The sequence below is a fragment of the Hyla sarda genome, chromosome 4 (assembly GCF_029499605.1).
Source record: "Hyla sarda isolate aHylSar1 chromosome 4, aHylSar1.hap1, whole genome shotgun sequence".
Classification (NCBI taxonomy): domain Eukaryota; kingdom Metazoa; phylum Chordata; class Amphibia; order Anura; family Hylidae; genus Hyla; species Hyla sarda.
Genome location: NC_079192.1, coordinates 171,213,131 through 171,237,494, shown reverse-complemented (window position 1 = coordinate 171,237,494; position 24,364 = coordinate 171,213,131). Strand labels below are relative to the sequence as shown.

General features: G+C 41.0%; 1 protein-coding gene across 13 annotated transcripts in view; it reads right to left on the bottom strand.

Annotated features, from left to right (window-relative positions):
- LINGO1 (leucine rich repeat and Ig domain containing 1) overlaps positions 1 to 24,364 on the bottom strand; it is a 490,648-nt gene that overhangs the window by 18,588 nt on the left and 447,696 nt on the right. For 11 of the 13 annotated variants that reach the window (XM_056572727.1, XM_056572728.1, XM_056572725.1 and 8 more), the window contains one exon: positions 13,979 to 19,529. The exons of the other annotated variants lie outside the window; for them this stretch is intronic. In XM_056572727.1, coding sequence (XP_056428702.1) covers positions 17,691 to 19,529 — 1,839 coding nt within the window. In that variant the 3' untranslated portion in view covers positions 13,979 to 17,690. Of the gene's footprint in view, positions 1 to 13,978; positions 19,530 to 24,364 lie in introns of those variants that run through there. 13 annotated transcript variants of the gene reach the window in all.

The window sequence follows — 24,364 nt, the reverse complement described above, 5'->3', positions numbered from 1 at the left end:
ACAATAGTGGAAAAGTGTGGAATAAATTGTCTGTAATAATTGGCGAACCCCAAAAAACGTTGGATAGCACGGAGTCCGGAGGGGCGTGGCCAATCTAAGACGGCAGAGAGTTTATCTGGGTCCATTTGTAATCCCTGGCCAGAGACCAAGTATCCTAGGAAAGGAAGAGATTGACATTCAAACAGACATTTCTCCATTTTGGCATAAAGTTGATTGTCTCGAAGTCTCTGAAGAACCATGCGGACATGCTGGCGGTGTTCTTCTAAGTTGGCAGAAAAAATCAGAATATCGTCCAGATAAACAACAACACAGGAATATAAGAGATCACGAAAAATTTCATTAACAAAGTCTTGGAAGACGGCAGGGGCGTTGCACAGGCCAAAGGGCATGACCAGATACTCAAAGTGTCCATCTCTGGTGTTAAATGCAGTCTTCCATTCGTCCCCCTCCCTGATGCGGATGAGATTATAAGCACCTCTTAAGTCCAGTTTGGTAAAGATGTGGGCACCTTGAAGGCGATCAAAGAGTTCTGAGATAAGAGGTAGGGGGTAGCGGTTCTTTACCGTGATTTTATTAAGTCCGTGGTAATCAATGCAAGGACGTAGGGAGCCATCTTTTTTGGACACAAAAAAAAATCCAGCTCCGGCAGGAGAGGAGGATTTGCGGATAAACCCCTTTTTTAAATTTTCCTGGATGTATTCAGACATAGCAAGAGTCTCTGGAGCGGACAGAGGATAAATTCTGCCCCGGGGTGGAGTAGTACCCGGGAGGAGGTCAATAGGACAGTCATAAGGCCTGTGAGGAGGCAAAGTCTCAGCATGCTTTTTGCAAAACACGTCAGCATAGTCCATATAAGCCTTAGGAAGACCGGTTACAGGGGGAACCACAGGGTCACGGCAGGGAGTACTGGGAACCGGTTTAAGACAGTCCTTGAAACAAGAAGTACCCCAGCTCTTGATCTCTCCTGTGGACCAATCAAGGGTTGGGGAATGGCGTTGAAGCCACGGTAATCCAAGAAGAATTTCGGAAGTGCAATTGGAGAGGACCAAAAACTAAATTTTTTCGTGATGAGGTCCGATGCACATTAGGAGAGGTTCCGTGCGGTAACGCACGGTACAGTCCAATCTTTCATTGTTAACACAATTGATGTAGAGGGGTCTGGCGAGACTGGTCACCAGGATGTTGAACCTGTTGATGAGAGAGGCCAAAATAAAATTTCCTGCAGATCCGGAATCCAAGAAGGCCATAGTAGAGAAGGAGAAGGTAGAGGAAGATATCCGCACAGGCACAGTAAGGCGTGGAGAAGCAGAGTTGACATCAAGAACTGTCTCACCTTTGTGCGGAGTCAGCGTACGTCTTTCCAGGCGGGGAGGACGGATAGGACAATCCTTCAGGAAGTGTTCGGTACCGGCACAGTACAGGCACAGATTCTCCATGCGGCGTCGTGTCCTCTCTTGAGGTGTCAAGCGAGACCGGTCAACTTGCATAGCCTCCACGGCGGGAGGCACAGGAACGGATTGCAGAGGACCAGAGGAGAGAGGAGCCGGGGAGAAAAAACGCCTCGTGCGAACAAAGTCCATATCCTGGCGGAGCTCCTGACGCCTTTCGGAAAAACGCATGTCAATGCGGGTGGCCAGATGAATAAGTTCATGCAGGTTAGCAGGAATTTCTCGTGCGGCCAGAACATCTTTAATGTTGCTGGATAGGCCTTTTTTAAAGGTCGCGCAGAGGGCCTCATTATTCCAGGATAATTCGGAGGCAAGAGTACGGAATTGGATGGCGTACTCGCCAACAGAAGAATTACCCTGGACCAGGTTCAGCAGGGCAGTCTCAGCAGAAGAGGCTCGGGCAGGTTCCTCAAAGACACTTCGAATCTCCGTGAAGAAGGAGTGTACAGAGGCAGTGACGGGGTCATTGCGGTCCCAGAGCGGTGTGGCCCATGACAGAGCTTTCCCAGACAGAAGGCTGACTACGAAAGCCACCTTAGACCTTTCAGTAGGAAACTGGTCCGACATCATCTCCAAGTGCAGGGAACACTGCGAAAGAAAGCCACGGCAAAACTTAGAGTCCCCATCAAATTTATCCGGCAAGGATAGTCGTAGGCCGGAAGCGGCCACTCGCTGCGGAGGAGGTGCAGGAGCTGGCGGAGGAGATGATTGCTAAAGCTGTGGTAGTAGCTGCTGTAGCATCACGGTCAGTTGAGACAGCTGGTGGCCTTGTTGCGCTATCTGTTGCGACTGCTGGGCGACCACCGTGGTGAGGTCGGCGACAACTGGCAGTGGAACTTCAGCGGGATCCATGGCCGGATCTACTGTCACGATTCGGCTGGCAGGAGGTGGATCCTCTGTGCCAGAGAGGGATTGGCGTGGACCGTGCTGGTGGACCGGTTCTAAGTTGCTACTGGTATTCACCAGAGCCCGCCGCAAAGCGGGATGGTCTTGCAGCGGCGGTAGCAACCAGGTCGTATCCACCAGCAACGGCTCAACCTCTCTGACTGCTGAAGATAGGCGCGGTACAAGGGAGCAGACAAGAGCAAGGTCGGACGTAGCAGAAGGTCGGGGCAGGCAGCAAGGATCGTAGTCAGGGGCAACGGCAGGAGGTCTGGAACACAGGCTAGGAACACACAAGGAAACGCTTTCACTGGCACAATGGCAACAAGATCCGGCGAGGGAGTGCAGGGGAAGTGAAGTATAAATAGGGAGTGCACAGGTGAACACACTAATTAAGCCAACTGCGCCAATCAGTGGCGCAGTGGCCCTTTAAATCGCAGAGACCCGGCGCGCGCGCGCCCTAAGGAGCGGGGCCGCGCGCGCCGGGACAAGACCGACGGAGAGCGAGTCAGGTACGGGAGCCGGGGTGCGCATCGCGAGCGGGCGCCTCCCGCATCGCGAATCGCATCCCGGCTGGGAGAGGTATCGCAGCGCACCCGGTCAGCAGGTCTGACCGGGGCGCTGCAATTGCGAGGATGTTGCGAGCGCTCCGGGGAGGAGCGGGGACCCGGAGCGCTCGGCGTAACACTTCTAAAGCACAGGCAGAAGAAAAACTAGCTCAGTCTGTGAAAAAAGGGGATAAGACATTCTTCAGATATATAAATGAAAAAAGGAAATTAAAACAAGGAATAACTAAATTAAAAACAAAGGAAGGAAGGTATGTAGAAGAGAATAATGGGCTAGCCGACTGCCTTAATGAATACTTCTGTTCAGTTTTTACAGAAGAAAAAGAAGGAAAAGGACCTCCATTAGGGAGGAAGACTAATGAATCATTTGATGGATGTATCTTTACAGAGGAAGAAGTTCTAGGTTTGCTGTCTAAAGTGAAGGCAAATAAGTCACAGGGGCCTGATGGGATACACCCAAAATTATAGAAAGAGCTTAGTGGTGAGCTAGCAAAACCGTGAACAGATTTATTTAACCAATCACTGATAACAGGAGTTGTCCCGGAAGATTGGAAATTAGCAAATGTCGTGCACATTCACAAGAAAGGTAGTAGGGAGGAATCAAGCAACTATAGGCCAGTAAGTCTGACATCAATAGTGTTTTAATTAAAATTAATGGAAAGCCTACTAAAGGATAGGATTATGGAACATCTAAAATCCCATGGATTGCAAGATGAAAAAAAACATGGGTTTACTTCAGGGAGATCATGTCAAACAAATCTTATTGATTTTTTTGACTGGGTGACTAAAATAATAGATGGCGGAGGGGCAGTAGACATCGCATATCTAGATTTTAGTAAGGCTTTTGACACTGTTCCACATAGAAGACTTATCAATAAACTACAGTCATTGAGCTTGGACTCCTATATTGTTGAGTGGATTAGGCAATGGCTGAGTGACAGACAACAGAGGGTTGTAGTCAATGGAGAATATTTAGAGCAAGGTCTTGTTACCAGTGGGGTATCTCAGGGATCTGTACTGGGACCAATTTTGTTTAATATCTTCATTAGTGATATTGCAGAAGGTCTCGATGGTAAGGTGTGTCTTTTTGCTGATGACACAAAGATATGTAACAGGGTTGATGTTCCTGGAGAGATACGCCAAATGGAAAAGGATTTAGGAAAACTAGTCAGAACTCTGGAAACTGAAATTTAATGTGGATAAGTGCAAGATAATGCACCTGGGGAGTAAAAACCCTTGGGCAGAATATAGAATATTTGACACAGTCCTATCTGACGAAAGAAATTTAGGAGTAATTATTTCAGAAGACTTAAAGGGAGGAAGACAATGTAATAGAGCAGCAGGAAACGCTAGCAGAATGCTTGGCTATATAGGGAGAGGTATAAGCAGTAGAAAGAGGGAAGTGTTCATTCTGCTATACAGAACACTGGTGAGACCTCACTTGGCGTATTGTGCACAGTACTGGAGTCGGTATCTCCAGAAGGATATAGATACTCTTGAGAGAGTTCAGAGAAGAGCTACTAAACTAGTACATGGATTTCAGGATAAAACTTACCAGGAAAGGTTAAAGGACCTTAACATGTATAGCTTGGAAGAAAGAAGAGACAGAGGGGATATGATAGAGACTTTTAAATACATAAAGGGAATCAACACGGTAAAGGAGGAGAGCATATTTAAAAGAAGAAAAACTACCACAAGAGGACATCGTTTTAAATTAGAGGGGCAAAGGTTTAAAAGTAATATCAGGAAGTATTACTTTACTGAGAGAGTAGTGGATGCATGGAATGGCCTTCCTTCAGAAGTGGTAGCTGCAAATACAGTGAAGGAGTTTAAACATGCATGGGATAAGCATAAGGCTATCCTTCATATAAGATAGGGCCTTGGACTATTGATAGGATTCAGATAATTGGGCAGACTAGATGGGCCAAAATGTTCTTATCTGCCGACACATTCTATGTTTCAATGGTTGTCCTGGAACCAATTAATATTGTAACTTGAGGGACCACTGTATAGGCAAACTAGCAGATTAGGTAGAATATTTCAAATAAGTTAGTTCACTCCTCACATTTCAGTGAATATTTTATTATATCCCTTCATGTTACAACTCTGAGAAATTACACTCTTAACACACAGCTATTAATGTCTAGACCTTGGCAACAAAAGTGAGTACACCCCTAAGGGGAAATGTCTAAATTGTGCCTAAAGGGTCAATATTTTGTGTGGTCACCATTATTTTCCAGTGCTGCCTTAATCTTCTTGGGCATGGAGCTCACCAGAGCTTCACAGGTTGCTGCTGGATCCCACTGCCACTTCTCCATGTGGATATCACAGTGCTGGTGGATGTTAGAGACCTTGTGCTACCCCTCATTTTTTTTGGATGCCCCACAGATACTCCATTGGGTTTAGGTCTGCAGAAATGCTTCTTTAGCAAGGCAGTGGTCGTCTTGGAGATGTGTGGGGTCAGTATCATGTTGGAAAACTGCATTGCGACCCAGTAATTGAAAGGAGGGGATAATGCTTTGTTTCAGTATGTCACAGTACATGTTGGCATTCATGGTTCCCTCAATGAACTGTAGCTCCCCAGCGCCAGCAGCACTCATGTAGTCCCAGCCCATGACACCCCACCACTATGCCTGACTGTAGGCAAGAAACACTTGTCTTTTTACCCCCTCACTAGGTTGCTTCCACACAGGTTTCTCAAAGCATAACCTGTGGTCCAATGTGACCAAGATAAACTTAGATGGTGTCAAACCTATGTCCTAATCTGCTTGTCTTCATCAAACTTTTTGCAGGCTTTCTCATGCTACATCTGGGATGACAGCCATGCAAACTAATTTGATGCAGTGTGTGGTGTAAAATCTTAGTACTGACAGGCTGACCCCTTTAACCTCTGCAGCAATTCTGGCAGCACTCATATGTCTACTTCCCAAAGACAACCTCTGGATATGACGCTGATCATGTGCACTCAACTTCTTTTGTCAACCATGGCAAGGCCTGTTCTGAGTGAAACCTGCCCTGTGAAATAATGGTATGGTCTTGCTCACCATGCTGCAGCTCAGTTTCAGGGTTTTGGCAATCTTTTTATAGTCTAGGCCAGGGGTCTCAGACTCCCAGCATGCCTGGACATGCCCAGACAGCCGTTTGCTGCAGCTAATGGCTGTCGGGAATGCTGGGAGATGAAGTTTTGCAACATCTGGAAGGCCACCAGTTTGAGACCCCTGGTCTAGGCCATCCTTATGTAGAGCAATAATTTGTTTTCTCCGCTATTGATGCAAAATGGACCATACTTTTAAGGGACAAACAAACTGAAGTAAACTGATGTAAACACATGCCATTATTGTAACAGACTATTTTCATAGCTCCCTTAAAATAATGGACAAATGGTATCTGTTTGCAATCAGTTTATCATCCATTTGAATCCTTTATTGTCAAAAAACGGATTGTAAAAAAAAGACGCAAACTGAGTCAAACGGATGACATTAAGGTACCATCCATTTCCCATATACTTTACTGTTGAATTAATAATATATGTTTCTCCTCCATTTTTTTTTTTATGGAAAAAAAAATACAGCCTACACTGTCTTTTTTTCACATAAAAATAAAAAAAACGGATGCCGATGGATTATAAAACAATGCCATTGACATCATACTTAAATCTGTTAGCAAAAGTCTTGAGCGGATTTAACAAACAGGCATGAGGTAATGGGACCGGACAGCAAGGTCAATGAGCCCTAAGCTGATTCCAGCTATGGATACTTACATATTCCACATAGGTCCTCTTCATCCTTATCATGGTATAAGATGATTTCAAGTTTCTGTGTTCTTTCTAACCCATACAAGAAGATTCCTTCCTCCGGTTATTATACAATTCTTTTATTTCATACCTTGGCAGTTTAGCCTCAGATAGCATCCTATTCATATGTGTACATTTACACAAGAAATGTTCATTCATGTATTTGTCAGGTTTCTTTTTGTGACTTTTCCTCATGCTTTCAGTTCTTAAGCCGACAAGATATTTCTTATTTTCTGCGGTTATCACACAATGCTTTCCCATCTTACTAAGCTGAAGGAAAGCTTATGTAAATCTCATTTGGCTTACACAGTACATACCGTAGTTTATTTCCACCTCTTCCATTTATGACAACATTCTTATGAATCTTACCTGGAAAAGAGTGTTTGTGTTTCTCTGTTACATTAGCTAAAATAGCATTTCTTCATAGTGAGCTAAACAACCTAGCATCAATTCACTTCCTATGCATTAAAGTATGATATTTTCCCTTATATCTCCATAATTACATTGCCTCTATTCTCCTGTGATACCATCCCTTGAATCTTCCCCTGTTCTGGAAGCTTCTTCCCCTGTGTCTTAGCCATTTTTAATAATAATAATCACTTATCTCATCAAGCTCTGCTAGAATTTCTTTGCCTTCTACTAACTATGACACTATTACCGCATCTTAAAAAGCTTTGGTGGCATTTCCTTACATTTCACCTTTGTTAACCTGTATCCCCAGTTCCCCAGATGTCACCCAGTTAAACAAGTGTTCCCGTTTTATCCATGTATGTATGATAGCATTTCCTCTGCTTTTACCCATCTGTGATAAGCTTCCACCCCATTTCATCTCTGACAACGTTCTGTCATCCACCTGTTATGGTGACCTTCTCTTAGCTCGCAATCGTTCTTCCTTTGATCCATCTCCAATATTGTTCCCTCCCATCCCACCAATGTTATGTTTATGTCAAATGCTTCCAATCTGTGCTAGTGTTAGCTAGCATCTCCCTCTGCTATTCTGCTGTTCTTGTGTCCCATTTACTGTCGCTCATCTGTGATGATGTTTTCCTCTATCTCACAGGAATGTAATAGCTTTTACCTGCAGCTTACCAAGATATGAAAATGTCATGTACTGTACTTGTGACAAGGTTCACTTACCTTAGGGCTCCTCAAACCCATGATCCTATACTGTTTCATGTTATCTAAACATGTTCAAAGCCCTACGTGCATGCTCTTAGGTGGTGCAGAATGGTATAATCTCCAGGTCCTCTGCAAAGGGAAAGAAATTCATTTTCCTCAGATGGAACAGCGTTCACACCTAAGACAGCTGGAAAAGCTTCCTATAGCCTGAAGTCTGATGAGATACTCCCAAAGGCCGAAGCCTTTATTTCTCCATCTCTGAAAAGAAAGCTTATAAGGGTTCAAGGGTAAAAAGGCTGCACTGTTTCTAGATATTGTAAACCATTAAAAGCAGTCTCATAAATCTTCTTAATGTTCTATTCACATGTACAGTATTCTGCGCAGATTTGATGCGTAGGATTTTCTGCTGCAGATTTTAATGTAAACTGAGCACAGCTTGAAATCCTGCACATCAAATCTGCGCAGAATACTGTACTTGTGAATAGACCCTAAAGGGGTTGTTCATGAATAGAAAAAAAGAGCAAATTTCTTTCAGAAACCACTCCCTGTCTGTCTCCAGGTTGGGTGTGGTTCTGCAGCTCAGTTGTTTGAAGTGTATATAGCCAAGTTGCAAAAACATACAAAACCTGGGGACAGACATGGAGCTGTTTTTGAAGAAAATTTGCTCTGTTTTTCTATTCCTGGATAACCCATTTAATTCAAGTAAAGAACACTAAAAGAAGGTAACTGTCGTGAGTTGACAAGACTTGTGGAACCATCACCCATACAACATTTATTTAACACATCTAGGTGGATGCTGTAACTTTTCATATAACCCTTAAATTATTGTTTGACACCCCTGAAATTTGTCAAGAAAATTAAGTATTTCTACCAGAAAAAGATTGCAGTAACACATGTTTTGCTATACACATGTTTATTCCTTGGCACCCTTAACTTAATATTTGGTTGTACACCCTTTGGGAAAAAAAAATGAAATCAGTTGCTTCCTATAACCATCAATAAGCTTCTTACACCTCTCAGCCGGAATGTTGGACCATTTTTCCTTTGCACACTGCTCCAGGCCTCTCTTATTGGAAGGGCGCCTTTTCCTTAAAGCAATTTTAAGATCTCTCAACAGGTATTTAATGTGATTTAGATCTGGACTCATTGCTGCCACTTCAGAACTCTCCAGCGCTTTGTTGCCATCCATTTCTGGGTGCTTTTTGATGTATGTTCGGGGTCATTGTCCTGCTGGAAGACCCAAGATCTCGGACGCAAACCCAGCTTTCTGACACTGGGCTGTACCTTGCAACCTCATGCACACACTCAAGGCACCCAGTGCCAGAGGCCGCAAAACAACCCCAAAACATCATTGAACCTCCACCATATTTCACTGTAGGTACTGTGTTCTTTTCTTTGTAGGCCTCATTCCATATTCATTAAACAATAGAATGATGTACTTTACCAAAAAGCTCTATCTTGGTCTCATCTGTCCACAAGATGTTTTCCCAGAAGGATTTTGGCTTACTCAAGTTCATTTTGGCAAAATGTAGTCTTGCTTTTTTATGTCTCTGTGCCAGCAGTGGGGTCCTCCTGGGTCTCCTGCCATAGAGTTTCTTATCATTTAAATGTTGATGGATAGTTTGCGCTGACACTGAGGCTCCCTGAGCCTGCAGGACAGCTTGAATATCTTTGGAACTTTTTTGGGGCTGCTTATCCACCAACCGGACTATCCTGCATTGACACCTTACATCAACTTTTCTCTTCCGTCCACGCCCAGGGAGATTAGCTACAGTGCCATGGGTTGCAAACTTCGACATAATGTTGCGCACTGTGGACAAAGGCAAATTTAGATCTCTGGAGATGGACTTGTAACCTTGAGATTGTTGATATTTTTTCACAATTTTGGTTCTTAAGTCCTTAGACAGTTCTCTTCTCCTCTTTCTGTTGTCTATGCTTAGTGTGGCACACACAGACATGCAGTGCAAAGACTAAGTGAACTTCTCTCCTTTTTATGTGCTTTCAGGTGAGATTTTTATAATGCCCACACCTGTTACTTACCCAAGGTGAGTTTAAAAGAGCATCACATGCTTAAAACAATCTTATTTTTCCAAAATTTTGTAAGGGGGTGCCAATAATTTTGTCCAGCCCATTTTTGGAGTTTGGTGACATTATGTCCAATTTGCTTTATTTCCTCCCTTTTTTGGTTTAGTTCCAATACACACAAAGGGAATAAACATGTGTATAGCAAAACATGTGTTACTGCAATCCTTTTCTGTGAGAAATACTTCATTTTCTAGAAAGATTTCAGGGGTGCCAACATTTACGGCCATGACTGTATATATATATATATATATATATATATATACACATATATATATATATATATAGATAGATAGATAGAAAAAACGCCAAGGATGCAGCACTCCAAAAATAGAAAGTAGTTTATTTTCTCATCTTCAGTGAAGCAACGTTTCTGCTCCTATGGAGCCATTTTCAAGCTTGAAAATGGCTCCATAGGAGCAGAAACGTTGCTTCACTGAAGATGAGAAAATAAACCACTTTCTATTTTTGGAGTGCTGCATCCTTGGCGTTTTTTCTATCTGAATGGACTTTAATCAGGTGTGGGTGCTGGCACCACAGTTGCAATATTTTTAAGAGTGCTGCAATTATTTTCTATTATATATATATATATATATATATATATATATATATATATATATATATATATATATGATAATAATCAATTATGTAAAAACGTAATGAAGCCAGTTCTGTTCAAAATCAACACAGCACATAACAGCTATTCTAGGTTGTATTTACATGCAGCACTTGGCGGTGTTTCTAATAGAGTTTTATTTTTTGCAACAATGCTGCTGCTGTATATTACTTTAAAGTCTATAGTGAAAGATAAATTTTTTTTTTACATAAAAACATTTTGCACGTGGCATTTTCAGGTCAGTGGCATTTTTTCCCCCAAAATGCTTCATCGTCTGGGTCTGGCACTTTTTCTTGCAATTCTCATAGGGTTCACTATAGAATTTTAAAGGCACCAGACAAAAACACATATACAAAATGTTCTTATATATAAAAATACAGCACCAAAAATGCTTGTAAAAATACCATGGAAACATTTATAGCTTTTTTACAAGCTTTTAAAAGCACTAAAAATAATGGGGGAGATTTATCAAAACCTGTCCAGAGGAAAAGTTGCTGATTTGCCCATAGCAACCAATCAGATCGCTTCTTTCATTTTTGAAAAGGCCTAACTCAGCAACGTTTCCTCTGGACAGGTTTTGATAAATCTCTCCCATGTGTGTGAAAGAGCCATAAATAGGGCTTCGGGAAGTTTATTGTATCTTATAATATGTGACTTTTATGTGACAAAAAAGTGTCTAGTCGACTTTGTAAATCCATATATACAACCCTTTTGGTGCGTGAAAATGGACAGTGTTGAGTGTGGCATATTTTACCATTCCTTCTGGCACAAACAATATTAAATGTGTCTCTAATTTAATTTGCTACAATTGGCACAGGTAATGCCAACATTCCTGTGCAGCAGGCATAGTAAATGTGGGCAATAGTGTTTTGAGGTAGTTTTTGATGCAGCGCTTGAACCAAAGCCAGAAGTGGGTGCAGCATGAATGAGAAGTCTTTACTGTATATCTCTTCTTTCTTCTGAATCCACTTCTAGATTTGGCTCTAAAAACTGAATGAAAAGCCAAAGTTTCCCAAAATAATTATTGAAATGCGTCAGAATTATATATATAGGTATAAGTATATGGTGAATTACGGTACTGAAAAGAATATAGACAAAGGGGGAGATATATAGAAGTGTGTGCAAAATAATGTTGGCACAATTTGTACCAAAAAACTGACCCATGTGTTTATTAGACATATTTAATAAAAAATAGTCAAAAAGGAAATTAGCCTTAGAGGAAAGTGGGTCTAGCTTTCCATAAAAAAGGGCCTGATTTATACGTGGCAAAATGGGCTTAAGAGTAAGCCTATTTAAAAGGTAGCATAGGCTTCAAAAAATAAGAGAAATAAATGCATGTTACAGATGTAACAACATAAAACACACCACCATATATGATTGTAAAAACCCATTTATACTATATAGGGGCACAGTGTTGGGGGCCTAAAACTACATGGGGACACAGAAAAGTGAACAGTTTTGAACAAGGAAGATGTCACTAGTGAGACACTGGAAGAAAACGGAATCACTTATATGGCTGTAGAGCCTGTATAGAGATGATATCTATCACTAAATGGTCACTATATGGGGAAATATTGGTCTGAATATATTGGATTTTAATAAGCAGCCGTCGGGTTGTAATAGTCATTACATGGTGGTAATTTGTGGTTCTGGTGTGGCGATATTATTGCTGATGTTGGTCTCAGTATACAGGATTTGGTCAGTAACAGTATGATGGTAATGTTATGGAGCTAATATTTCATCATGCATACTGATATTATTGGTAATATTGGTCTCTGTAAACTGGTGTTATTTGGGAATTGCATGATTTATGTAGAAGTATACAGTATTATAATAGAAAATTATCTTTTGTACAGGGGAGGAGACAGGTATAAAGGGGAGGGACTAATGAGATCGGCACACCCCCAATAGAGCACGAAAAAATCCTGCACCTAAGCATCCAGACCCTAGAATGGGCCCTGATTACAAGCACATTGTTACACCAATATTATGGCAAAGTGTCCCAACCTGACTGTGGGGACCTATTATGCTATTAGTGCAGGTCAATGACTTGTGTTTGGTCTGGGACACTTGGCTGTGATAAGGGGCACAAAAATGTGTCTGTAATATGCTCATGTAAACCTGGCCTGTAGATATACTTCAGGCATACTTTTTGTAGCATGTTTTCAGCATGAAAAAATAAAAAGAAAACAGTATTGTGGTGCTTCATGATGCGGTTTTTGTGGCTTTTTTTTCTAAATATTATTTTTTTTTTCCAATTTGCAGGCAGCTACTTAGCAAAGAATTAGCAAGCGGTGGTGGTCCTACTCAGTGATTGACAACTCCCTCTCCCTATGCACATTTATATACAGATAGCTGCCAGTCATGGAGTATGACCGCCCTCTGGACTACTTAGCCCAAAATGCGCTGAGATTTACCTGAGTAAGTGATCTGATAACCTGGAACATTTCCCATAAAACTAAGATTGGACTTTTTTCTCAGTGTGACAGATTCCCTTTAAAGCGTCATCACATTGATTTCACTGGGAGCTTGCGTGCGAAACTGGACCGAAATGTGACTGGTTACTCTTTTCTGTGCGTTTTGTTTCCTCCCAGTAAGGTTTATTGAAAACCCGCCAGTTTTTAAACATTTCCCAATGGAAGATGTTTTTTTTTTTAGGCAAAACAGCAGTTTATGACATGTTTTCTTGTATGGGTTTTTTACATGATTTTTGCAGGTGTGCATAAGCCTTCTTCACAAACTCTTTGGTGGAGATTTATCAAAACCTGTGCAGATAAAAGTTGTCCAGTTGCCCATGGCAACCAATCAGCTTGCTTCTTTAATTTTTAAAGAGAAAAATGAAGGAAGCTATGATATTGGTTGCTATGGGCAACTGGGCAATTTTTCCTCTGCACAGTTTTTGATAAATCTCCCCCTCTGTGCCCCTTTTTTGGCCTAAAAAAACTGATTTGTTTTGGATGGTAGATATGTTTTCTCCAACACCTTTTACAGATTTTTTTTTCAAGCAGTGTTACAGATTTAGGAAAGCTGTCTTTGTTTGTTGCCCATAGCAACCAGTCAAAGCACTGTTTTCATATTTTAGAGCAAAATACAAAATTAAATCTGCGCTGTGATTGGTTGTTATGGGCAACAAAGACAGGTTTTCGTTACGCTTTTTCATAAATCTCCTCTAGTGTGTTTCAATGACTGCGGTTTTGATGGGATTTTTATTTAGAGTCATTCCTATCATAAACCATGTGACTTATACATCAGGTGATTTAATGATTCCTCTTTGAAATGTGAAAAACACCACAATCTGCCTAAATAAAATGGCCTACCTATAGCATGCTCCATTTAGATAAAAACACCAGTGAAAACAATCTGCACCCAAACTGAATAAAAAGGCCACAAATAATGGCTTTCAGGTAACCAATAGGTGCAGTCTATTTTCAGAAGAAACGCCACAATCAATAGAATTTACCCAATAGCGACACCAGCCTAATAACAGTTTTATTATTATTACATTATAAGGTACGTTCCCACCTGGCGTATACGCAGTGTATTTCACTTTGCGCAAAATCTGCGGCAGCAGCGGGAAATACGCTGCATATCCCTCGCTCACCATACACACAAGGCTTTCCGGTTGCAGCCCTATGTGTTTAGTGAGTTTGGGAGGCGGAGCCGCACGTCACAGTCACACTGGCACACGGCACCGCCTCCAAAACTAAAAATGGCCTACCTATAGCATGCTGCCTTTAGATAAAAACACCAGTGAAAACAATCTGCACCCAAACTGAATAAAAAAGCCACAAATAATGGCTTTCAGGTAAACAATGGGTGCAGTCTATTTTGAGAAGAAATGCCACAATCAATAGAATTTACCCAATAGCGACACCGGCCTAATAACAGTTTTATTATTATTACATTATAAGAAAATACTACAAAACTGTTTTGAGGGTACGTTCCCACCTGGCGTATGGGCAGTGTATTTCATGTTGCGCAAAATCTGCGGCAGCAGCGGGAAATACGCTGCGTATCCCTCGCTCACCATACACACAAGGCTCTCCGGCGGCAGCACTATGTGTGTAGCACACGGCCCCGCCTCTAAAACTCACTACACATATAGGGCTGCCTCTGGAAAGCCTTGTGTGTACGGCGAGAGAGGGATACGCATCATATTTCCCGCTGCTGCTGCATATTTTGCGCAACGTGAAATACGCTGCGTATACGCCAGGAGGGAATGTGCCCTTACAGAGAACCTGTTAGGTCACCCACCGATCCGAGGACCTGCCAAGAAGAGGAAACAGCATTCTGAGGCTGTTCTTCTCTGTTCTAAGCGATGCTGCATAGAGGTTTAATTGAACTTAAAATGGTGACCCATGACTGGTATCCAGTCACTGGGGGAGAGGACACGGTATCTCCAGCCACTCTCACTACATACTTCTCCCCTCAGTTAGGCTTTATTGACAGCCTCTGTGTCGGGCTCCCTCTGCACTTAGACTGTCAATCAAGCCTGACTACTGGGAGGACTATGCATCAATTGTGACTGAAGCCGTGATGTCCCCTCCCTTCCATGAATGGATACCAGCCACGGTGCACCATTCAAATTTATTTTAACCTCTATGCAGCATCGGAATGGTGGTCTCCTCACCTGTAAAGTCCTGGGGCCGGTGTGTGAGGACCCGGGGACCTGACAGGTTCTCTTTAAAGGGGTACTCCGGCTCTAATAAATCTTATTCCCTATCCAAACGATAGGGATGTAGGATTAGATGCATGATCGCGGGGGTCTCGCCACTGGGTACCCCCACAATCTGTCATTCCGCACCCATGGTTAGGGGATAAGACGTATTAGGGCCGGAGTATCCCTTTAAATTGTGCGATAAATGAATTGGGGAGACAAGAGACTAAAAGAGGATTATTTACTGTAACTTTTACTTAGATTTTATCAGCATATAATACTTAATATAAATAATATATTTTTTATCACGATATTCAAGTTTTTTTTGGCAAAAATAGCTGTAGCTTTCTGGTATTCAGTATGTTCTTTATGATGTGCACCTATTTTATATATATGTTGTCTGAAGATGTATGTATTTCTGTGCTAACTTTGTACATATTTTACACAATGTATGACACTCCCCACTATTCTAGTGCCTATGGCCTCTTTAAAAAAAAACTTGAGCTATTGGTCCATCACAGATTTAGACGCTTAGTCTTTCACTTCCCGCAATTCTCCAGCTATTAGTTGGCCCAAGGTTTGTCAAGTGGGTGTACATCACTGCTCAATTCTCAAAGGGAAAAGCTCTTAGTTTCACAACCTTGTGGGGACTAGCCACATGACCTTCCACAAACTGCAACTGTGTTCATGTACTGACAAGAGGGAGGTCATAACTCTTGACAATGGGGTGTGAACCTGAGTACTCTTCCCATTAAGAACAGACAGTATAGAGGTATCAAATCTGCCACTGGAACTGATGCCAACAATTGGTCGTGAAATAGGTGGGGAAAGACAAAGGATCTAAAAAACTACATTAAAATGGCCTTATATATGTATTGATAGCCCCTGTATGTTATTATGTGCATCACTTAAAACCTGATGGATAAATCCTTCAGACTTGGAGTTTGCTCCTCATTTCTTTGAAAGTCTCATTAAATCAATATGTAGCTATTGTATTTACAGCTTTGTATATGTGTCCAAAATTTAGCTGAGGCTATGTTCACGCACTGTAATATCAAAATAATAAGAATATCAGTAAAATAGCAGTAAAAAGCTGCCTTTTTAAATTTAATAATGTGTTATATTAAAAGATATGGAAAAGCTTCAGTCAGTGCACACACTGTATAAAAACATGGCTGTATTTCCAACGCTGGAATTACAGACGTTGTTTTAAAAAATGTGTGCAATGATGCCTGCTTTTTCATAGACATTAATATAACACATTATTTTAAAAAAGCCAGCTTTTTACACCTATTTTACTGCAGTTTTTGTGTTGATTTTACAGTGTGTGAATGTAGCCTGTGTGTGAATATAGCCTGTAAATTAATATTTGAGGCCAAAAGGACACAGCTCACTTAACTGTGTGATACTGCCATTAAAAGCAATTTTTGACATATTGCTCAGGCATGCCAAAAGTTGTAGATTGCATCAGGTCTCCCTCCTTAGACCCACTGCAAACATGAGATATTAGTCGAGAAAGGGTGCAGCATTGTGCTCCTTAGAAGTATATGCAGAGATAAAATGGTATCTTATGGCTGGCCGGAATGTGGAGCGTAACGCAGCCTGTTCCCTGGCTAATAACGATTGCAGCTAGTCTAAGAAGTTAGACTCGATGCGATCAACGACTTTTTACATGTCTGAACAACATGGCAAAAGTTGTTTTTGATGACAGTAACACTTTAACTGTTCAAGTGAAGTATTTTAGCAGACATACAAAAAAATCCAGGGTATGAGGTCACATGTACAGCTAGGCAGTCCTCAGGACCAGTATAGGGGGGGGGGGGGGGGGGACACTAGTTTGTAAACAATGCAAATATTCATACAGTTTTTAACATTTATACTTCATAAAACCTCAATTTCTATTGCTTTACTTAAATGTCTTCAGACAGCAGATTTAATCAATAAACCTCAAATGCCATGAAACAGACAACACATTAATGTAGTTTTTAAAATAAGATAACTTTTTAGAGTTTTACAGTTTTTCTTTAATTTTTTTCAATAATATTGTTATTTATTTATTTTTTTTCATAAAAATCACAGGTATTGAAATCAGGAGAAGATACAGAGGTCAAAGTTCAGTTTGAGTCTCTTGGCCTCCCACACTCTCAACACCACGTGCTTCACTCTGTAAATTTACCAACTCTTTCTTTTTTTTATTATATTCTTTCAACACGACCTAGCCTCATGAAGGCCATATCAACAAATGAATTGTTGGTATGGACCAGGGGGCATTTCTTTTAGATGTGGGGAAGTCTTGGGGATCAAACTCACAAGGTTAAAAGTGCAAAGGTCATTCCCCAAACATACAAAGTCCATGGATCAAAAACAACAGGAGAGTGAATCCCTGTTACCATTGCTTCCCTTAAAAAAGTCATGTTGGTTTTATTTAAACAGCTGCTTAGGGAAGGTAGGATGAGAACAGGCTTTGTGCATTCCACTAACTGCCCATATAACTCCATCCCTCACCTTCCCCAGTGCTCGACCAATATCAGATCATCTTCATATTAAACTTGCGAGGAGCATCTGCAGAAGAGAGTCCAGCATCAGACTTTCGTGGCACATACTCAATCTCAATGTTGTGTTTGGTGTTTCCTTTGCCCCTGCTCCAAAGAAAAAGAAGGACCAAGCAGAACAAAACCACCCCCAAGAAGGATATAAAGCCCATTGTGGTTGCAATGATTAAAGTCTTAATATCAAATGGAAATGGAACACTTGCACGAGTGCTGTTGACATCACTTTCATTCGGCTGGTTTGAGATGAAGGCAAAGGTCTTGTTAGGTTGGTGAGGCCAATCTGGAGAATAACTGCGTACATGTAGGTGAGCTAATGAAGTATCATTGCCACCAGCATTACCTGCCACACAGTGGTAAGTCCCATTGTCTTGTATCTGGGCATAACGTACCTCTAATGTTCCATCTGGAAACACAGTCAGACGCCCATTGCTTTTGCTGGTGATGAAAGTCTTTCGTGGGGACTGCCACAGTATAGTTGGTGGTGGATCACCATCTGCCCGGCAGTAAAAGTGTACAGTATGGCCTTCATCTACATGTACCACTTGTGGACTTCTATCTTGGATTCTTGCACGTCGGCAAGTGAAGTAATTAGGCTGTAGGACATCAGGAAAATCTTTAAACTCCTTCCCTTGCACATATTCTGGACTTGCACAGGATGGCTGCTGTCGATTAAAATTGAGACGCCAACGTCGCCGGAAGATCCATAATAGGCGACAATCACAAGCCAAGGGGTTGTGGTCTAAAATTAGTGTCTCCAGGTTACCCACAGAATGAAAGGAAGATTCCTCCAGTGTACTGAGAAGATTAGAGGAGACATTCAGAACTCGCAAATGGTTAAGACCTCGGAAGGCATAGGGTTCCACTACAGCCAGTTGTCCACCTACCAGATGAAACTCCTGAAGTCTGAGCAATTCATGCAACATGGATCCTTCCACAGATGAGATTGGGTTATATGAAAGATTAAGAAATCGAAGATAAACCAGATGTCTGATTGCCACATATGGTATACTGCTCAAATTGCAATGAGTAACAGATAAAGAAGTTAAATTCAACCCATACAGGCTATTGGATGTCATTGTGTCCAAATATGGCCAGTGGGCTACCTCTAAGCTTTTCAGTCGAAATAACCTTTTAAAAGAATAATCACGAATGACATTGATATTGAGGTACCTTAACCGTACAGAGATCAGACCGTGAAGGTGGGACAAAGCCTCTGTGGGCACCAAAGTGAGGTTGCATTTTTCCAATGTCAGCTCTTCCAGACTGTTGAGTCCACGGAAGGCACGGTGAGAAATGTACACCAAATCATTATCTCCTACTTCCAGAGATTTGAGGTTATACAGGTCCTGGAACATGTCATCCAGAAGAATAACAATTTTGTTCTCACTAATGTCAAGTTGTGTAAGGTTGCTAAGTCCTGTGAATACACCTAGTGGAATCAATTTTAGACGATTATTTCTCAGCCCTAGGAAACGTAGATTGAAGAGACCATTGAAGGCGCCTGGTTCAATGATAGACACAATGTTCTCATTAAGTTCCAACTCCTCCAAATAAGGAAAGCCAGAAAACTCGTCCTGGTTAAGTGTCTTAATGCGATTTTTGCTTAGGTCCAGCAGACGTGTGTCAGAGGGGATGCCTTCAGGAACCTGGAGATGTCGCTTACGATGGCACAGAACAGAACGATCCTGAGCGGAGCAATCACAGCGTTGGGGACAACCTGAGGCCGAGCCAGACAGGTAGGAGCCCACTACAAGCAAGAGGATGGGACACAGGCAGGGAGGCAGCGGGAGAATCATACTGGACCTTGGACTCACCTAGAAAGAATAAGACAAATTAGTACTTACATTAAAAAGACCACTACATTTAAAAGACAATGTAAAATCAAGATTACGGCACCCAATCGAACATTGGATTCTACAATAAAGTAAATTGGATTATTATTGCCAGCCATTCTGGAGAGATTAAATTTAATGATGAAACATTTTCACAGTATATATTATAACACACATCTAATTAAAAATGAGACAGGCTTAACTATTCATCAACCATGTTTTTAATATTATATATATCTACATTAAAGTGTAAAAAGCAAATGGATTGACTGTCTCTCAATAGCTTATGACTACCTGGACAAGATCAAGGATGGACTACAGCTGAAGTTACATTTGGCCATCTGTAGATGTAATACAGGACTAACGCTACTTTATGGCCCTGCCAGCACAGGAAAAAAGTTATATAACTCAATCATAGAAAGTGATAGTGATAAATGACATTATGAGAACAGTATGACAATATAAGCTACCAAAGGGATGGAAAGCGGCACATCACTCAGGTGATAATAACTAGTAGGAGTAAGCCACAGCACAAGTTTATTACGTTGCATGAAAAAGACTCAAACATTATGAACAATGTAAGGAGGACAAGAACTAAGCTGTTTATGCATTAATCTATTTGCAGGGTGTCTGTTGGCTGGCAGGTGCATCTAAGTACATCATGTGTGGGCAGTGTAGGCAGATCTAGTGCACTACAAACTAAGATTTCATTGTTGTCACTGTTATGTTAGGCAAGGTAAAACAAAGACATGCTGTAACCTATTATATACAGTACTTTAGTTATGTAGGGCAACTAAGGGTGATCTGATCTGCTTTCCTATATATAGAAACTTATATATCTAATTTGTAAGGCTGACAATTGTGTAACTAATCCTAGAATAGACCCAGAAGATGATCCCAACATAGTCTGCAGTACTGAGACTTATGTTTAGTTGCATAACATTTTTGTCCAGCAGTTCTTGGATTATGCATGTAGAGCATATAGATTATATAGACATAAATGCCTAATACACAACATACAATGATAAAGTTCATAGCATTAAATAGCTATAGTAAGAGAGAGCTGCAGCATGGCCGTCAGGAGCCCTTTCTAAACGCTTTGCTCCACCTTTGCTGCACATTAGAGATGTAAACAAAGACACGTCCCCCTCCTCTTCTGCTATTCCATTGCAGACAGGGCAATTAGACGATTAACGATAATTACAGACAAGGAACTTTAGTCTGGGAAAAAGGAGGATGAATTAACACATGGCGTGACGGTAAGCACAGTGTTTGTTCTATACAGAATACGAACACTGTAGCTACTTTCCTCCATGTATTTTTACTATACATGTAAATACATTTTCAGATATAATATTGAAAATTCCCCTAACATAACATAATGTGCTGATTTAAATAGATTTTCTGTCTACCTATGTGTATTGTTATAGTAATGTATAGAATCTGACAAAATGAGAAATAGAAAGCCTGTTTGTAAATCTTGACAAGTCCTGAAAGCCTTCTCTGCACTCAGCTCAGTGCCAGTTTTCTATAAGTAAAAGGTTTTTCTACCCGAATTCAAAAGGTTTGTGTAATCTAAGCTCATTTCCACACGTTGGAATTTCCATGCGGGATTCCGCATTGGAATTCGGCACGGAAATTCCGCTGCAGCAGAGTCCAGTTGAATTCAATGGGATTCTGCTGCGATGTGCACATGGTGAAATTTCCGTGTCATATGTTTCCGGGACGGAAATTCCATTTCATAGCCTAAGGCTTGTTGGTAAGGACATGGGGGGCTTTATAAAAACCTGTGTAGAGGAAGAGTGGTGCAGTTGCCCATAGCAACCAATCAGTTTATGTCTTTCATGTTTAACAAGGCTTCTGAAAAATGAAAGAAGTAATCTGATTGGTTGCTATGGGCAACCCCACCACTCTTCCCCTACACAGGTTTTGAGAAATCTCCCCCTTGTTGCCTGACAACGCTGTGAAAAGGTGTTAGGCTCTGTGCATACCCTCCGATTTCTGACACAGATTCTCACTCTCTATGCCATGGATTTCACCATGGTTTTGGACACAGATTAGCCCCATACAATGGGGCTAATTCGCATCCTGGCTGTTTACATGTGGAAATTTGTCGCTTTTTTCACAGTGGCTCAGGTCTTTTGATAAACTTGGCACATCTTTGCATGAGTCAATAAATGACAGGTCACTTTCTAAACCATGTTGGAAAGATCAGTGCCATGAAGACTATGGCAGATAGTGGGGCTTTTGTCAGAGTAGAATTCACATAGATTTTGGTGCTGAAAACATGCAAATTTTTATGCTGAAATTAGAAAGGTCCCTTATGCAAAAGTATCTCTATCACCTTGACCAGTGTTTGCCAAGTGCGTTCCTCAAATACCCCAACAGGTCATGTTTTCAGGATTTCCTTAGTCTTTCACAGGTGATATAACTGTAGCGATGACTGATGCAATGACCATAGTAACAACACCTGTGAAGGAAATCCTGAAAACAGGACCTGTTGGGGGTACATGAGGACCCTGCTTGGAAAACACTGACCTACACTGTCAGAAATGGTTTGACTATTCAGATCAAATGTGTATTGGCACTGTGCTGACAGCAGTAAAAGGTCAGAGTAGTTTGACAACAATTAGGGTACATTCACACGTACAGGATCTGCTGCATATTTTTGCTGCATATTTTCTGCAGCTACTTTTGCTACCCATTGCAGTTAACAAGTAGCAAAATCAGCTGAACAAAATATGCAGCAGATCCTGTACGTGTGAACGTACCCTTAAATAGGCACTGTCATTAAAACAAATTTTTGCTATTGCATTCCTTATAGTAAATAAAAAAAAATCTTTCTAGTGTACTTTGTTTAAAAAAATGAAGTTTTCTATGTTTTGGGTTTAAAAAAGCTGCCACACGGTGTCTCCCTACTTGTCCAGAACACATTTTGCGGGGAAATGTGTTCTGGACAAGTAGGGAGACACTTGCACAGACTTTGGAGAAGTAGGGAGATACTTGCACAGACTTTGGAGAAGTAGGGAGATACTTGCACAGACTTTGGACTCCTTCTTGCCTGGTAGAAGTCCAAAATCAGGAAATGCAGTCTGGAGTGCTGAGGGGCTGTGATTCTTTCTGCTCACATAACACAGTAAATCACTAACTTCTTTCTCCCCTCCACATGCCATCTGTATTTCATACCCCAAATGAGTTTGTGCTCTCCTGTAATTGGCGAAAAAGGGAAAGGAAGTAACTTTCTGAGTAATGCTGGCAAACTGTTAAGTTTTGGTCCCAACCCTGAAATAAAGAGATGGAGGATAAGCTGTGCACCATGGATGAGGCTTTCAGGGACTCAATAACAGCAGTGAGATTAACAGCCTTGTCACCACACTGAAGGGGTAATGTAAAAAGTCATGTAGGTTTAAAAAAAATCTGTGTTGTTTTTCTTCATTCAATTGCAATGGTTAAAGTCTAAAAATAGCTACACAATGTCAAAAGCCCCAATGGGGGAGGTGATGATTAACCAGCAGCTAGAACACCCTCACACTATACTGAGTATTTATGGAACTCAAATCTACAGCCAAATAGAGTGCAAATCCCTAAATGGCAAAAAGGGGGATGTCTTCTGGTCATGCAGAGTATATGTTATTTTAACTTAATGAGGAGATATGTGGGTAAATATACACTTATCTGGTAGGACATGCACTTTGGTAGTTCTGTTTTTTAAACTTTCACTATTACTTCTAACGCCAATGTTTAAAATATGCTTATAAAATATCCTTATACTGGAATTACCTTCATAATACATGGACGTTCACATCACAAATAAGTGTTTCATAAACCAATAAGCTCTTAGTAAATGACCCAATATATCAATTATAAAACGGAAGCTGAGGCAATCTTCTCATGCAGTTTTAATGCACATAGCAAGTGCAAAAAATAAAGTTAGCTTTGTGAATAAATCATGCGATGCACCACAGTCTTCCATTCTTCCTTTGTCTAACAAATAGGCAATATACATATTTTATAAATATGGAATTCTTATTTTATAAACTGCCAAACACATGTTTATTTAAAAAGGCAAAAAGGAATCATCCACACCTTTTGTATAACAATAGGTGGGATTTTTTCAGCTGACAATTATAAGAAGTATGGTAACACTGAAGTGGAGAAATTTACTTATAGAGATATCAAAAATATATTACCTTCATGGAAATTTTCTATTTCTATAATACCATCCTAAGAATCTAAGCTGGACTCAAGACCCTATGGCCAGTGTAAACATGTCATAGTGCAGGCAGGATGATTGAAGGGTAAGCAAAATGAAAGAGAAATAGTAATATGTTTTTAGGTTCAGCATTGAAGATTAATAGGATAATTTCTCATGTAAAAGGCATATTCCAACCATAGACAGTTATGGTGTATTCGCTGCGGCTCGACGGGTCCCATAACTCACACAAACTATAATGGAGAAAACAGTGTGCACGCTCTGTCTGCTTTCTACTTCCACTACTTTTCTTGTCTGTAAGGAAGAGTTAGGAACTCCAAAGACTTTTATGATGATGTGTTTATCATAAAAAATTTTTGGTTTATGGTTAGAATACCCCTTTGCTTATACATTTAGCATGTATGTCAGGAAAGCTCCCATGATGTCCATATTAGCCTATGGGTGATGGCGCAGGTACCAGCTAAGGGTATGTTCACACAGTAGTAACATTTTAGGAATGTGTGCCCAGAAAACATAAACGGACACTCCGCACATTAGAAAGGGTGCTAGCAGGGTGCTAGGACAATTTGGAAATGAGCTGTCTCATAGACAGCAATGCTTTTCT